The following is an 18427-nucleotide window of genomic DNA, read 5'->3' on the forward strand; positions in this document are numbered from 1 at the left end:
AATGACACAACAATAATCTCAAGGGAAACGTTACAATCTCTCTAGTCACTAACCAACAGAATTCAAGCTTCCATTAAATAAAAAACGAAAAACACAAACAAAACATAAAATTCATTGATGAACAAGGTATGAAAACGAAACAAAGTCCAAACAAAAGAGCATAAAACCTAACACAAAACGCAGTAGAACATAGGCAAACGAAAACGAAAATGCAGTTGGAAAATGAAAATGAAGCAAGAACAAAAAACAAAGTTGGAAATCAAAATAGAACTAGAATTAACTAAAGAAAACTAAAAATGAAATGGGAATGGAAAACAAATTGCAACACAGAATACACAAACTGTAATTTTATTAATCAATAATGCAAGAAAAAAAGGAAAAATGAGAAACAAAACCTCAAGATCTGCACTATTCACGTTCCTAAGCATAAAAACAAAAATAGAATGAATGAGAGAGTTCCTAAGGGTGGCTGCATGGGCACTTTACCCTAGGTCAAGGCCAAGTCAACCCCACAAATGAGTTTTTCCTAAATCTGACCCAAAATGGACCCAAAGTCTAAAATCTGGTCCAAAATACATTAAAATGAAATTACAAATGAAAATAAAAACAAATGTTGATGTGGAAAATGGTAGATGACGTGACAACTCTCTTTATGTCCCAAAATATAATTCCTAAAATTGTCCTGAAAATAATAATGAAAATAATTAAGCTCAGATAATTTAAATTAATAAAAATAAGAATTACTGATCAAATTAAGCCCAAATAGCAAAAATGAGAAAATAATGGACAATTAAGCACAACTCACAAATTAAATTTGGTGCGGAAAGTTAAGTTAATAAAACAAAATAATGATTCATACAAATAGACGACACTTAGTCTTTTCCACTCATGGGCAAAATCAAGACGCAAATGAAGGAACAATTCAAAAGACATAAAGAGAGTGACACAACCTTAGGACACATAAACAAAAAGACAACAAGTAAACAAACAGATTTACACAATCCTCAATGAATCTTGAAAAAAGAAAAGGAGTAGACAACATCCTACACACAAAAGATGCACTATCATTGTATTTCTCAAGTGTCTAAGGTAAACAATTTCAACTCAATGCACTCAAGAAACCAAACACAAACAGACTTAGCAAACCTATAATATCAACACTCAAAACATATGCATGTTCAAATCAAAAGGTCTTTCATGGTTGTAATGGGGCCAAGGAAAAGGGAGGACAAGATATAGATGAGAAGCTACAAACCAAAAGGAAATAGAGGAGTAATGGGGAACAAATGAAAATTCAATAAAACACACCCAAAACCTCTAATTTCAATCCACTTCTTGACTCCACCGTTCATTTTTTTTTCTTTCCTTGTCTTGTCTCTTTTTCTTCTCTTTTTTTTAGAACATAAACTGTAAGAGGCAAGATTCAAAACATATTTTAAACAACAAGCAATAGAGGAACCAAGAAAACCAACTATAGCCAATTCATAAGAATGTAATGAAGACCACACTTGTTCCCAAAACAATTCCAAAGCTCTAAAATTTCCTAAGTTTAAGGTGATCATTATTTTTCACTTAAGGCTAATTAATGAGCTTCAAAACAAAGAAAAGGAGGAAAACATAGGCTCAAAGGGGTTATCAAATGATTAAAACAAGGTAGGCTTATTTGGCTAGAGAGGCTTAAGAACAAAATTGCCTTTATCACTTCCAAACATGCATATCAATCAAGAATCATAAAAAAAAAAAAGTCAAGCCAAGACAGTTATGCAAGCAATCAAGAGATATATAACACACAACAAAGAACATAAAATGGCTCAAATCCTCACATAGGATATTTTTGTCACAATCAAATTAACCTCTCAAACACCATAATCATCTTTCCAAGCTGAAAAAAAAAAACAAGACTTTCAAACCAATCAGTATCAAGGGAAGGAAGAGCCCACAGCCTAAAAAAAATCCAAAAATCAAGAGAAACATGTAAAACTGTACATAGATACAAGCTTAAAATAAAAAAAAATAACCTAGAAATAGAAAAACCTAAACAAAGAAAAATCCCCCCCTAATAGGTCACACTTAAACTACACAGTGTCTCCAATGTATCATAAACAGAAGATCAACAATCAAAACAACCAAAAGATAGAACAAGTGCAATAAAAGTGGAGAAGGAGAAAGAAAACTCTCCGAGTCAGGGGGAAAGAGAAGCAGGATCGAGCAAAGACATCTCCTCCACAACTACATCCAACAAGGAAGGATTGTTGAGGAAAGGCTTCAGTCTGTGCCCATTTACTTTGAAGTTTTTATCTGTGGATTGAATTTTTATCTCAACTGCACCATAAGGATAAACATTAGTAACAACAAAAGGTCTAATCCACTTTGACCGTAACTTAGCTCCCATGAGTCCGAGCCTAGAATTGTAGAATAATACTTTCTGCTCAACCTCAAAGTCCTTTCTAACTATTAAGCTATCATAGAACTTCTTTGTCTCTCCTTGTAGAACTTTGAGTTCTCATAGGCTTCAAGGCAGATCTCATCAAGCTCATTCAGTTACAACCTCCTTTCCTCACCAGCTTGATTCATAGAGAAGTTACAAGTTTTCATAGTCCAATATGCTTGATGCTCTATTTCCACAAGTAAATGACATGTCTTTCCAAAGACAACTCGATAAGGAGATATCCCTATGGAAGGTAGCTGATGTCTAACACATTATTTTATTTATAAAACTGTCACTAATCATTTTTAATGTTGATTCTTCTATGGTTTAACTTTATAAGCATGACATTGAAAATAGATTTCTCACTTGTGAACAGTTACTCAATTATTAAAAGTCTTATATTTTTATCTTGAAAATACTATCATATATATTAGATAATATAATTTTTTATTACATTTTTCAATATCAATCTACTCTTTTACATAAATTTTTAATTCTAATCTCTTCACAAAAATGCATAATTTTTTTTTCATAGAACATTTAGACAATCCTACTATTATTCTCAAATAGGTTAATGCATATTTTTATAAAATACTACTAATGTTAAGTAATTATGCTCATTATGATGAAATCACTACTAGCAAATGTGAGTATTAATGTAGTTTTCACCTAACCCAAATTCATAGCATATTCAAGTGGAGAACCATCATCTCTTAGCAATAGAATTTGATCAACAAAATATGCACTTTTGGTCTACCACTTTTCATAAGTTTAATCAATTCAGTTTGTTTTTATTTACTTTTTGAAAAACTAAAATGACCACACTCGTGACTTAATTGATATTTTGTTTTCCTTGAAAATTTTATCTTTGATCCTATTGTTTGTCTGTTTTGAGATTTGAAGTTTTAATTTTAAAAGATCTTATTATAAGACAGCAAATGTGGTGACAATTTTAAATTAAATATGGGAATCGTTACTATATCTAAATTAATTACAGTAATAAAACAAAAAATATGGAAATCGTTACTATATTTAAATTAATTATAGCAATAGAACAGCTAATATGGTGACAATTTTTCTCTGTTATTATACGAACTGTTTCTATAAAATCAGTGCTAGTATCAAATCAACAGAAAAACAAATCTTAATTACTTAAAAGATGAAAAAATCTAAAAGAATAAAGTAAAACCCATAAAAACATAAGAACTAAAATAACTTTTTTTTTTACTCCAAATTATTCTGTATTTCAATTTCATAAAAGTCTTCTAAAAAAGGGCATAATAGAAAAAGAAGAAATAAAGATGCGTGTGTCGGCGAATGTTAAAAGAGGAGACGAAAATTCGCACGGCTTGCGGCTTATCCACACACAAAAAGGGTTTGCCAAAAAGCACTTTCAACTATTTCGGATTTAATTCGAAGTGATTCTAGTAAGAAAGGAAAAATTAACTTAAACATAAACTAAACATATATAGATTAATATAATTAATATTAAAAGAAGAATTTAAATCTAAATCAAATTTATTAAATTAATTTAAGAAGATGAGATTTATTTTTATCTATAGTAATATATATATTTATGTTAAGAATTTAAGAATTATAAGTCTTACATTAAATAAAACATAAATTAATTAAACAAAATATAAATATAAAACTTTTAAATTCATTGTTATAAAGTTTTTGGTTGAAAATAACATTTTAATCTCTTATATAAATTTATTTACTACATGTTTGTATTGAATACTTTTAATATATCTTTTAATTATGATATCAGAATTAATGTTTATCTTGATGATGATTTAAATAAATATTATATAAAATAGGTGAAAATTTCTAAATATTTTTTTGTTTAAAATATTTTCTATTTCAAGGAAAAGAAAATAGCTGTTTCATATGGGTTCAAAAGAATAATTATCAGAGTTTATCTAAACTTATACATAATTAGTGTTGAATCTCTCCCCGTTATTTTTGATATATGCCAAAGGCATCCAACGTGGAATTAAAGGACCTTTAATGAGTTTGAATCTAATTATGCAAAAAAAAAAACTAATTTATAAATTTATTTGCAATAAATTATTCTCCAACTATTAATTTATATATGGGTTTATTTGAATTTATAATATTACTTTTTAACACCGTCGGTCAAAGTGTTGAAATACCGGAATCACCAAGCTCCGTGATCTTATGAGTGACCCCACACGCATTTTCCTCAGCCACACATGTTGATTAACCAAATTTATTTAAAATAATTCTAAAAAATCCTCTCCAAATTTATCGTGCTTGTGACCTTCCCCCAATATGGAAGTTGCTGATCACAACTTCCATGGTCAACTAGTTGCTTCATGTGTAAAGGAAAATTTACTTTACTCCAACCAATCACTAGAGGACACGTGTACCCAACAAATTATACTTTCCATTGGATTGTTGTGTGTTTTCTCTAGTCATGATAAATAAGTAATTGTCAAAGTATAAGAATTTTGAACTAAAATATTCAATATGAATTACCTTTATGTGAATCTCTTCAATTTTTATAATTAGGAGTAGAGATAGTAAAAAGAGCTAAGTCCGAGAGCTAAACTCTCTAGCTTGGTAAAAAAATAGATTGGAATAACGTTTTAAACCCAGGAGTTCATACCAATTAGGTCCACCAAGTCTTAGCAAATTAATTTTATGGATTTTAGTCAGGTCGACAGTTTAATACTTTATATTAATACAGTCTAATAGCTTGTCAAAATATGATATTATTCGATAAATGTTTAACAAAGTTTGATCAAAATTATTATTATTATATTCACCATAGTCATTTTTTACTCATATTTTTCCTCCTCTTCCTTCTTCTCTTCTTTTTCTTTCATTTCCTCTTTTAACTCTGACAATCATCATTGTCGCACCTTCATGCCTCTATGTACTTCTATGCCTCTATGTTATCATTGAGTCAATGCCTCTATGTTATCATTGAGTCACTATCACTTCACCTCTTCCTACTCCTTCGGCCCCTCTCCTCTTCTTCCTTTTCCTTTCTCTTTAATAAGAAGTGGGCTTGAAGTCTAACTTAAAGTCACAAAACCGGCTTGTAAAGTGAAGTTTACACCTATTTACATATTATAAATCGGTCTTATCTTCAGTCAATGTGGAACTTCCAACACATCCCTTTCACGCCGAGGTATAAACATTTCGAGCATGAGAGTAGAATTAATGGGTGGTCCGATAGCGGCCCAACAACGGGTAAAACAGAATGTCCACATAGATCTTGCTAGGATAGGCTCCAACCATGGCTCTGATACCATATTAGAAAGTGGTTTTAAACCTAACTCAACCTCACAAAACCGGTTTGTAAGGTGATGTTTGTACCCCACTTGTATACTATAAACTGACCATATCTTATCTTTAGTCGATGTGAGATTTCCAACACACCCCATTCACGTCGAGGTATAGACATCTCGAGCGTGAAAGTAGAATTAATGGAGTCCAACCATGACTCTGATATCATATTAAGAAATAAACTTTAAGCCTAACTCATATCCACAAAACTAGCTTGTAAGATGAGGTTTGTACTCACTTATATATTATAAATTACCTTATCTCTAATCAATGTTAGACTTTCACAAAACTTTGTATAAAATGTATCACTTAATTTGTTGATAGATTATTAAAAAAAACTTATAAATTATTACAAAAATATAGGTCGATAATACAAATTATAATTTATCATAGACATTAATCCGTTGAGAAATTAAATAGTAAAATTATTAAAAAATCATAAATAAATTCAAGTTATTTATTATCAACATTTACATTTTTTTTAGTTTTTCAAATATTACTTGTTATTTTAGATTTTAAAAATCAACCATATATCTTTAAGGATGAATCAGAGTACCTTATTAAATATTAAAGCTTTCTAAACTCCAAACGAGAGTTAAAGAAGTTACATAAAGTATTTCAAATAAAAAGGATGTTACCTATATTTGTTGACTCCTTACACTGTTTTATTTTATAAACGGTTTACCTTGAACTGATGAGTATTACGTACACACAAGTCCTTTAAAACTTAAATAAAATAAAAAAACTTTTTGGAACGTGAATTTCTTTAAATTTTTGAGAAAATAAAAAAAAACGTAAATATTTTTGCAAATAAATGTATTATAATTTTTTTTTTTATGAAGTAATAAGAGAAACATTTATATTTTACCCCAGCATATTAATTGAGTTATTACTCTTTCATAAACTTTTCTAAAATTAAATCTCAAATTCTCTTAAATAAAGGAAAGATGACGAATTTATGGTTGACCATGATATATATATATATATATATATATATATATATATATATATATATATATATATATATATATATATATATATATATATATATATACACACACACACTAGTTTTTAGAAAAATAAAACATTTATTTTGTTTTACTAATATTTTTCAGTTTCCTCTGCTTAGTTATCTCTATCACTATATGTTAAGGAAAATATTAAATGACCATTATAAAATATCACATAGTAGTGTTGTAATATAATATCGACATGTATAACCTTAAAAATCTTTTAATATTTTCAAAATAAATGTTATTTATCTGTGTTAAAATGAATATTAAAGACTAGAAGTAGATATCTAAAATTTGAATAGGAATCAAAGAAAAATATTTTGGATGAAATAATATTGAAATTAACACATTTTATAAGAACTAAAAAACATTTCAAATTTCATAGAAATAAAAAGTAATTTTTTTACAAAAATTAAAATAAAAAGTTACGGATTAAGAAAATTAAAGATATAATTCAATGGACATACCAATATCAGAAAATTCACATCAAAACCCATTAAGTAATTCTGAGTCTGAAAAAAAAAATAGTAATCTGAAATGTTACATTGAATGTGTAGTACAATATTAAATTAATCCCAGGACAATTATAGAATTAGTCAAATTGATTATTAAATAATAAGACACTATTTTCTAAGATTCCTCAACGTGCTTTTCCTGAACTATAGACTATAGTGTTCAGTATTACTTTAATCACAAATCCTCAACACTAATTTAGAGAGTCACATGGAATATAACTTTAAATCAAAATTTCCATATTAAAAAATTTATTAAGAGTGACACATTCTTCTAAACAACTTTGTTTAAAAAATAAGAAACAATTTAATCATTCCTTAGCAAAACTATTCCTTTTTTAAAGTTTTTTCTCCAAACAAGAATTACCACAATGAAATTTTTTATATGATTAAAGAATCATAAATAATTTCAAAAGAAAAAAAATTCAAATATCCATAATATACTAGTTTATGATTATAATTCACTCTTATTTATAAAGATAATACGGCGTTAGTTCAGAAATTACAAATATTATTATTAATAATAAATATTTTATTATTTTCTAAAAATTTGATATTAAAGACATTGATTCAGTATATATTATATGAAGTCAATTAAAAATCCAAGATTCATTCTTTAAATAACTTTCATGTTTATATTTAAAACATAAAACGGAAACTTTAACATCAAATCAAACACATGCTTATTTTATTTTTTACTAAAAAAAGTATGATATTTTAATTTTGTAATAAAAGTATTTTATTAAGATAAGAAACATATCCATAGTTTACTCCCACAATTTTAACATAAAGTTAAAACTTAGTTTCTAAAATTGTTATATATTCTAATTTTTAAATTTAAAAAATAAATGAATATAACTCTTTTGATTTAATTACATTAAATTCTTTAAATGTAAATATAAATAATTTAAATGCTAAAATTAAAATATTTAATTAATGAAACGTATTTAATTCATAAAAAATTTAATGAAATTGAATTAAAATTTAATTTTATAATTTAATATCAAAATATATTTAAATTTTGGATAAAAGTAAATTTTAATTTGACAATAAAATTATAATATGACGCAGATAATGAACAAATTAAATGAAATGAATGTTTGCACATTAATAACATACCAAACATTTTTTTAATTTCAAAAAGCAATAAATCATCTTGTTTTTTCAAATCTCACTTTGTGCCATCCACACGCTTTCACTTCTATTATATATCTCTCTTCATTCTTCCTCAAAGCTAAACCAAGTTCATCTTTCTCTCTCTATCTCTCTGAACTTTTTCTCAATAATTCATCAATGGCGTTTCACTCACCTTTCAAAACCACCATTGCTCTTTCTCTCTTAGTTTTTCTCTCTCTCTTTTTCACTTCTTCCCATTCTGCCCTCACCTGCGCCTCCTATAAGCTTCCGGCAAACCGCACCTACGCCAACTGCACCGCCCTCCCCACCCTCGGCGCCATCCTCCACTACACCTTCAACGCCACAAACCGCACCCTCGCCATCGCGTACGCCGCAGAGCCACCCAAATCTGGGTGGGTGGCCTGGGGGCTCAACCTCGCCGGTGGCGGCATGATCGGCACGCAGGCCTTCATTGCGATCCCCGCCTCCGCCGGCGGCATCACCGTCCACCGCTACAACCTCACTGCCTACAAGGCCATCGACGAAGTCAAAGCCTTTACCTTTGACTCGTGGGACGTCGCCACGGAGGGGGCTGGCGGCGCCGTAGCGATCTTCGCCGTCGTTGCGATTCCCGAGAAGGCTGGGAACGTGACCCACGTGTGGCAGGTGGGACCCACCAAGGACGGGAAGCTGTCGATCCACGAAACCAAGCCGGATAACCTGCAGGCAAGGGCGGCGCTGCCGGTGGCGCTGGCTCCCGCCTCTGCAGGTGGAAGCGGAAACAGTAGCGGAAGTGGGAACGCCACCGCGCCGGCCGCCTCGAGTGGGGACAAGAGTGGTGTGAGTGAGAGGTTTGGAGTTGGGTTTTACTTTGGGTTGATTGTGGCTTTGATGACTGCTGTTGTTGCCCTTTGAAGTGATTTTTTTCTTTTTTTACTTTTTATTATTACCTCTATCATTTAATAATTTTTGCTAAACTGTGATAACTGATTTTTTTTTTTTTTATATTTATCATAGGAATTTCTTTTAATCCATTGTCATAATGATTTTATGTTTATTTTTCTCATTTTTCATTTTGGACTTTATCCATAATTTTGTTTATCTTCGTATTTTCAATCGATAAGGTTTATCTTTGATTCAATTACCAAAAAAAGTGTTTAGTTTTTTTTGTTTTTGTTTTTATCTTTGGTTCAGTAATATTTATATACGTTGTAATACTATATTTTTTTAGTTACTAATTTTTCATTATCTTGTAAACAACATCAAATTAGTCTCTATATTGAGGAGGAAAAAAAAATATTAGTCTCAAATGAACTTGTCATGATCTTGTTCAAGAAGTTTAATTTCTTAATCAACTATAAATTTGAGTTTGAGCAAGACCAATAAAAACTGTAAACAAAAGACTCACAAATTTGCATTATGAATAATTAAAAATAAAGCATTAAAATTGTGTAAACAAATTTCGGATAAGTGAAAATTAAGGAACTAACTAAGGAAAAGGAATCTATAGACCAAATTGATGTATTTTATAAAACATATACCAAAATTAGAATTAAACTAAAAACATATATAAGTTGAGTTTGAAAAGATGAAACATACATGATGATTAAATTGTCTTTGGAAGATGAAAACAAGAAGAAGTATCTCTAGTATTTCAATGAAGTTGAACTTGGTGATAGTGAAATTAGGGTTTGAACCTTATAGTTGAATGAATTTGGTTCACTTGAAGAAAACTATCTCCTTTTTTCTACTTTAATGAATGTGTGATAAAATAAGAATAGCATATATGTGTGGAGCAAGTGGGTGAGAGGGTTTTTATTGCGTTGAATTATTGGTGTCTCACTTTTCTACCTTTTTATATAGGTTGGTGCAAGTGGATTCTAACTTCCAAACTTTTTTTTTTTGGTCCATCTCGGTTTCTGCAACTTCTTCACTCTGCATTACTCTACTTTTCTCACTATTAAACTCCCTCTTTTCAAGTTCACTATTACTCTACATTTTAACATTCATTCGAGACATTTAACTAAGATAAATGGTTTTAAAAGAATTAATTTTTATATTTTAAAAAAAGGTAAAAAGAAAATAAAAACAGTATCAAATCAACGAATTTTTTAATTTTAGAAAATTCTGGTTTTAGTCTTTTTTACCAAATTTTTTTTAACTTTATTTTTTGTTTCAAGAACGTTTCATTTTAGCATTTGGATTGTTTACACTGTTTGACACATTTTTGCTTCAATGTTAACTGAGAAAGTTAAAAAATTTGGTAAAAAGGACTAAAACCAGAGTTTTCTAAAGTTGAAGGACTAAATTGTACCATAGTTTGAAAGAGGGATTAAAACCAAAATCACTCCAAAGTATAGGGACTAAAAACATATTTAACCTTTTTTTTATATTTTATTTAACTTGGTTGTCAATCTGTTCTTTCTCCGATTTCTTCATCTTATTGGTCAATTTGTTTGTTCTTCTTCAAAAGCGAGTGATTAACAAGGTAAAAAAAAAATTAAAAGAAAAAACAAATTGATCGATGTTGAAGACAAGAAGACAGAAATAACACATAAATTATCATGTTAACAGCAAAAATCAAACGAAACAGCAGTTAAATGAAAAAAAAAGTATTTTAAGTACATAATAGAACAAATTTTTTTAATTAAAAAATAATAAAGAAAACACTCATGTTTATAAGATAATTTAGTTAAGCTAAATATTAGTGTTTCGGCAGATAACTTTAAATATTTTTTTCATGTCTTTAAAGCCACCATGATTTCTATTTCAGTTTTGTTTCTTTTCTATGTAATATAATAATGAATTAAATATGATTTTAGTTTTTTTTAACTTAAAGAAAAGGTACAATTAAATTTTTAAACTTTAAAAATAAATAAATATATTTTTTCTAAATCAATTGCGTGAAACTAATATGATAATTTCCGGCTCAATATTAGTCTAAAATATTATTTAATATGTAAACAAATATTAACAATATTAAATTAAAAAAAATGTATTAATTTATTTTTAAAGTATAAAAGTTTGAAAATAAAATATATTAAAGTTTGAAATAAAATCGAATTTTAATTTTACTTTCAAATTTAATGATTAAAAATATTGTAATTTTTTATATTTCACTTGTTTGGGTTAAATTTATGTACTTATAAAGAAGTGATGAGACAAGTACCTAATTGTAAATGGGAGCAAATTCTTCCTCTGCTGACATTGCTGACACAAACCTAGAAAAGAAACTTTATTGAACCTAAGTTTACTTGAATAATTATGACAGTAAGTAAACATGCAAGAGTGGTTAATAAGAATCCTTCCATGTGAAAGTTTCAAAATTGGGTGATTTTTCAAGTTTGGCTGTGACAAATCTGTTTGAACTTTAGAGAGAAAAAGAAACTAAAACATGAAGGGGACAACTCTTGAATCATTATGTTGTTTAATGAACATGGTTTTGTCCTTTATGAGTTCACATGCAATGAAAACCATAATGTTACAAGGCATAGGTGTGTCGTAATCAACAACTTATAAGTATATAAAAATATTTAAATTGGTCTATAAAAATAATGCTTTCATATGAATATAAATAATTTTTTAAAAATTTATCTTACTTAACATTCTTTTTATAAATGTTTAATATTATACATACTTTTTTATATTTAATAGGAAAAAATTTATACCCGCAGATAAATTTGTCAAGAGCGGTTTAGCACTTTACAAAAGGCTATATTTAAGAATTTTACTGATGACTAATTTAAATAATTTATTTTTTTATTCAAAAGTCAATACCCAATTTCACTTTCGCTCCACCTTTTTCCTTTTTTATCCCTAGCATGGTTTAAAGTTAGCTCACGTCATGCAAACATGCATTTTGCGAAAGCAACAATTTATTTCACAAAAGCAACTAAGTTTGCGCAACACTTTACTAAAAGAAGGGAAGCTTTAAAGTAAGTATTATATTCTTTTATGTTTAGTTTTTAATAATAGAAGTTAGAAAGTAATGTAAATATATATTTTTATTTAAGAGAATGCTATTTTTCTCTTTTTATTTTGTATATTGTTTGTGTTTTATTGATTTGAACATTAATGAATATGAAAAAGCCTAAATAAAAAGGGCTATTGGATCTTAAGTTGGGACAACAAGTCCATCACAACAAGTCCATCAGCAAAGGACCCATATTTTTAGGAAGGAGTCTTCTGAAAAATCAGAATCAGATTTTTCATTTCTACTCTTTGTTTTTTCTCTCTAGACAGAGCTATTTTCTTTCTAAGAAATTTTCTCTGCCTTCTCTCTAAGAAAACCACTCAATGAACTGATAAAAATTTTAACTGAAGGTACTACCGCGTTCTTTGCATCAAGATCTTCATTTTGAACCAAACAGTTTCTCTGCTCGTCCCGGTAAGTGTTTTTCCCCCTTCTCTTTCATTGTTCTAGAACCTAGGGCATGCAACTTTGTTGGGTTCATGTGCCTTGTACGTTCTTCCTTCCATTCTCTACCCATTCGAGCTCTAAGAGCTATGTTCTATCACCAATTTGGTGATTTGCAGGTTTTGTAAGTTCAGCGCGGTGTGGGTACGGTCCTAAGGCGTTCTTGACCTGTTACTGTTAAGCTTTCCAGGTAAGGGGAGCTAATTATTTTTGTATGAATTTATTTTATAAAAATATATGCATGTGAATGTTGAACGGGTGTGCTCTTGTGAAACTGTTTTATGACTTTTATTGTATTTGGGGTTATAACTGAAATTGTGAAATTGTGCATGTTGTGATGTGATGAATTTAATATGTTTTGAATGAGTTTAATCTCTGGAGATGGTGTGTGCTGATTATTATTTGATTGGGATGAGTTTGTTGGCTGAAATTGATCTTGTTGGAAGGTCTGGAGCAAGGGTTCTGTAATAGTATATATATGGGTATTAAATAAGTGTACAAGTACTCGGAGTATTGTGAGAGGGGGGTAAAATATAAAAATTCGGCATTTGAGGTTTAGAGCACAACAATCTAGTTTAGGTAACTTAAATAAATTAATTAAAACTGGTTGAGAACCTTTCTTTATTGGTAGGATAGAGGGGACTTAAAAACCTGAGTTGGCATATCCCTAATCATAGAGCAGCTCTGGCCTAGTCCAGTCAGTTGTGACTAGTCATATGTGCTAGCGTCGAAGGTAAGTCTGATGTGTTCAGATATTTGAACCCTCTCCGGTGACCAATTGGGTAGTGACGTGAGGTTGGGAGCAAGCATTCTGTGATAATGAATAATTTAGCAAGCAATTTCATAATTAAGAGAGCATTGTAAGTTATCTTGAGGCAATACGTATCATAATATATTATATTATTATTGTATAGATTATATATATATAATTACGTAGGTTAATTAATTATATTAATATAATATAATTTTATATATAATAATAGATTCGTATAATATAATATTATAATATTATAATATGAATGTTAGTTTAATATAAATTAAAAATGTTTCTGCAATTGTCTAATAGAAAATTTATAATAGAAGTATAGTTTAATATAACTTATAATATAGCTGAAGGAAACAAGGCTTTATATAGCATTGGAAATAAATTGTAAAAGATTATGGTATTGATTAACTTAGATTAAATTAGAGTAGTTATTTTTATAATTTGTGATTGGTGAGTAAGGTATTGTTGAGATTATGTATATGTTGATTGTGACAAAAAGTATATGATTACAAAGTGATGAAAGTATGATCCAAGTGGTAAACTAAGTTTCATCTGTGCAAAATCTCTTGGTGAGATTCTTAGTGTTTTAGAATGAAAGTAGGAGCTTAGTCTTGGGGGTCTTCTTGACGCTCCAATGGTCTTTCTTCTCACGTAGAGAGGACTGAACCATGTGGTGAGGAGTAGCAGGAGGTCTTAGTCTTGGAGGCTTCCATCTTGCTCCAAGGCGCGGAACAGACTAACCTCGTGAGTGTGGCAGGGCGGAAGAGCCCAGGGCGGTGGAGCCCAAGGCGGTAGAGCCTAAGTATCACAAGCCACCAGAGGTGCATGACCCGCTATAGCTAGACTATCATTCTAAAGTCCGGACGAGTCAAGTCTAATATTTAACATGATAAGATGAATGTTTTATCTTATTTGCTTTAAATTAATATCTTGTATGTACATGCTCTTAATTGTATGCTTTTTATATAATTAGCTCACCCTTGCAATTGCTTGTGTTTGTGTCATGTTTGCGTTTGTTTCCCTTGCGATGATCATCCACTTGGATGGAAGTAGATGGCGAGGAGATACTTTGGAAATAGCTCTTGATGGGGAAGGAAATGTTGCTGCCTAGTTCTCTAGGCTTTAATTATCTTATCCTAGGATATTTTGAAGAAATTTTGTCATGTTCTAAGTTATAAATTCTCTGTATTTTAAGGGAGAAACTCTAGTACTCCAAGTTTCCAAATTGTACTCCTATTACTCTTAACTGTTTTCTATTATTATTTATGGTGACGCCTTTATTATATTATATATCTTTATAATATAATTGATATTTATATATAATTATTGGAAATTTATTTTTCAAGAATTTATAGTTTAATAAATTATGTTTCTTATTGGACAAAAAGTTTTTTTGAAATTCATTAGTTTTTTTTTTTTTCTTTCTCATTTCTTTTTGAACTATTCGAAAAGTCAAGATCGATAATAGATTCCGAAATAACATTCAATTTTGACGAGCTTCAAATAACTTAATCCATACATCAGGTTGAACACATCTCATTTTAACCAAATGATATTCAAATCAGTACAAGAAAAACATTATGTTACCTATAATAAAAATTGGAAGGTAATTCACAAAATTTGTAAGTAAGATGATTTTACTTATGGATTATCTATAAATTATAATAAAAAATCTTTAAGTAAAATAGTCATAATTAATGTTACTTACAAATTTATCCATGTATAATTACTGATAGATAAATTTATAGATAAATAATTTTAACATATAATATTTGCACCTAAATTTAATAATGTAAAAAATCCAAACATTAATACAACTATTTGAATATTAAAAAAATTCAGTCATGTGATAATATATAAGTAATATTTTCTAACACAATAATCATGTTTAAAGTTCCCTTACACTAATAATCTTTATAAAAATCATATGAATTAAGGAGTTGTTCATCTTTTTATTCCGCTTATTTATTGTATTGTAATTGATTTCCTGATATTTATTAAATTCAAACAACATTAAACCAAAACAAATTAGACATAAGTAAAAAGGCTGGATGATCATTTGACAACAAATACATTGGTTTAAAAAATAGGATTAACATTATACAAGCATATTTTGGCCATTACTTTTATACTTAAAAGATACAAGTAAAAGTCCAAAGCTCCCTTTTCATCATTCACCTCCTATTTTCAATATTATAAATCATCCATAACTTTAACTAGACAACAGTCAACACAGATACTAGTAATTTTGCTAATAAACTGGTCAATGGTTTGAATGAAATAGTAACTTAAATTTATTGCCAGTAATTTGATAAGCTAACAGATAGAAAAATTGAAAATTCACCAAATAAATAATAAAGAAGTTTTTCTCACCAAAGAAAACGCTTTTGGAGCTGCTGATTGAGACTTGTGCAAAAATGTACATATCAAGGTCAATGTTGTGGTAAAGTACACCAGTTCGAGAAGATGACATATCTGATTAAATGTATGTGAACTGGTATTGAAGTTCAACAGAGTCCATAAACATCATTGCTAAAAAATAGCCACTCAAAAGTACTATAACATTGACTAGCCATTTGTCAGCTAAGAAACCAAGACAATATAATAGAATTGATCATGAAGTACACCAGCTGTGATCACAACACAATTCAGTTAATGCAAAAACTAAATTACAAATTCCAATTTCATAGACTGCTAGACTTTCATCCCATCCCCAGCACTTAAGTTACAACTGTGTCTCCTCAAGAAGGATACTCTTTTTCACTCAAAATCGATGCCCTTTGGAATCTCAATTTATCAATTTCCCTCCCAAGATAATCTAATGTTGTGTCTGTAACATGGTTAAGGGTGCATCCAGCGTCCAGCATCATGTTTAAGAACTTATAAGCATCCTTCAATAGCCCGACCTTGCTGTGAACTTCAATCAATGTATTGTAAGTGACAATGTCAGGATTTATTCCACTGCTCCTCGTTTGCTCAAAGACCTTATATATTCACCTCATTGATTCGACTTGCTTTCCCCAGAGCATTGATGACTGTTGTACATAATAACTATGTCAAGATAACCTGCCTGCTTTAGTAGCCTATCAAGAACAACACTAGCTAGATCAGCTCGTCCCATCTTTTCTAAACCTTGAAATATCATATTGTATGTAACTATATCAGTATGTAAATATTGGTAGATAAATCACAATTTTCTTCAGCAAATCACTAACAAAATAATGATTACAACTAAACAAGCAACACTATGGGTGATTAAGGCATGTTTGGACCAACATTAACCCATGAACAGTGCAAAGTAATCCAATAAATAGATATAGTATTTGTGTTAATTAGCATTTTAGCATCTTGTAGACTAATTGTTCAAAACTGTCATAAAATAATAAACTGATTTGAGTGTCAAAGTATATTTTGTATGTATTTTTTTTTAATTGGAATCGAACACTAAAAAGACAAGCTATTTGACAACTATTGATAAAGGAAATAAGAAATTGGATGGTCTTATAAAATTATATTGGTTTTGTAAAAACATCCTTATTGATAGGATGTTTTGGTAAATACATTTTGGAATCATAGTACTGTGGGGTTAAGGTAAAATGTTTTAGGTTACTTTAGTTTATAATTCTTATTAGAAGTTAGAATATCATTTCCTCTTAATTCAATAATGAGATAGATTCTTCCTATTATTAATCACCTCCAATTATTTTCCATAAAATTCAATATCTTCAAAATATATCTGTTTGTTATGGAGATTTAAAAAATATTTGAAAAGATATTTACTAAATTAAAAAAGATTTGATAAATATTATCTTTTGATAGTTATTGATATAACTAAATAAGATAATTATTTAACAATATTAAATAAGATATCTTAAGATATATTTTGTTCAAATTATTTTTAATTATAAATGTTTATCAATTATGAAAGCCCTTTAGTATAGAAAATAAAGAAAATCGCAAGATTCAATTTTTGTTACCTATTCCATCTTGTTGATAGGGAGAGTTATGTGAAAGCTAAACCCAATATATCTCATATGTGTTTTTGATGATGATAATGACAGAAATGTTTTACACTATTTTCTTAATCGGTTAATGCTCGTATGTTTTGAAAACTTGTTTTTGATAAGTCATAACTACCTTGACTTGCATTAATTGCTTAATCGATTACATGCTATGCTTAATCTGTTAAATGCGTTAAATGTAATTATATTACAGTAGTGTTAATGTAATCAATTAAGTAGCGTTAGTATTGTCATTTCTATAAATTGACGCATAACTCTTTGCATTAAACAAATTTTTGAATAATATCTTTCATATATGAAAAAGTTTGTTGAGTTTATAATTGCATGAACGTCTATTCTCCAAGAATCAAGAAACATTTCATTTGGAAAGAAATCAAATCAAGGATTCTTGAAGAGTTGTTGAATTTTCAAAGTCTGATCAATCTGCACTGAAAGGTGTACTGCTGGAAGATTTGAATTGTTTGCAATCAACTGTGATTGTGGTTTCCCTGTTGCTATTAGCCAGGAAGAGAACTTTGGAGTTTTGGTTACTTTGAGTGTGGTATCTCAAAGGGGTTGCAAAAAGAGGATTGTTATTTTTGTGTTTTACTATAGTAGATTTGGAGTTAGATAGGAGAATACATTGAGAGGGTGTCTTTGTATTGCTTGCTGTAAAACTCAATCAATATAATGGATTTGCTCTCAATCTTAGGTTGATTAAAAGGAGACTGGATGTAGGCATTGAGGCCGAACCAATGTAAACCTTGGTGTTGTTCTTTCTATCCTTTATCTCCTTCATTTCTTTACATTCTTTATTTACTTGCATTCCAAGAAAGGGTCAAAGATTTTTAAAAGA

The 18427-nt window shown here is 29.2% G+C and overlaps 1 protein-coding gene across 1 annotated transcript; it reads left to right on the forward strand.

Moving 5' to 3' along the window:
- Window positions 1–8485: 8485 nt before the first annotated feature.
- Window positions 8486–9373, forward strand: LOC106754593 (auxin-induced in root cultures protein 12). The gene has a single exon (XM_014636632.2). It carries the CDS (start codon window positions 8565–8567, stop codon window positions 9300–9302), a length of 738 nt encoding a protein of 245 aa, XP_014492118.1. The 5' UTR covers window positions 8486–8564; the 3' UTR covers window positions 9303–9373.
- The last annotated feature ends 9054 nt before the right edge of the window (window positions 9374–18427 follow it).

Source organism: Vigna radiata, unplaced genomic scaffold, assembly GCF_000741045.1.
Source record: "Vigna radiata var. radiata cultivar VC1973A unplaced genomic scaffold, Vradiata_ver6 scaffold_441, whole genome shotgun sequence".
NCBI lineage: Eukaryota > Viridiplantae > Streptophyta > Magnoliopsida > Fabales > Fabaceae > Vigna > Vigna radiata.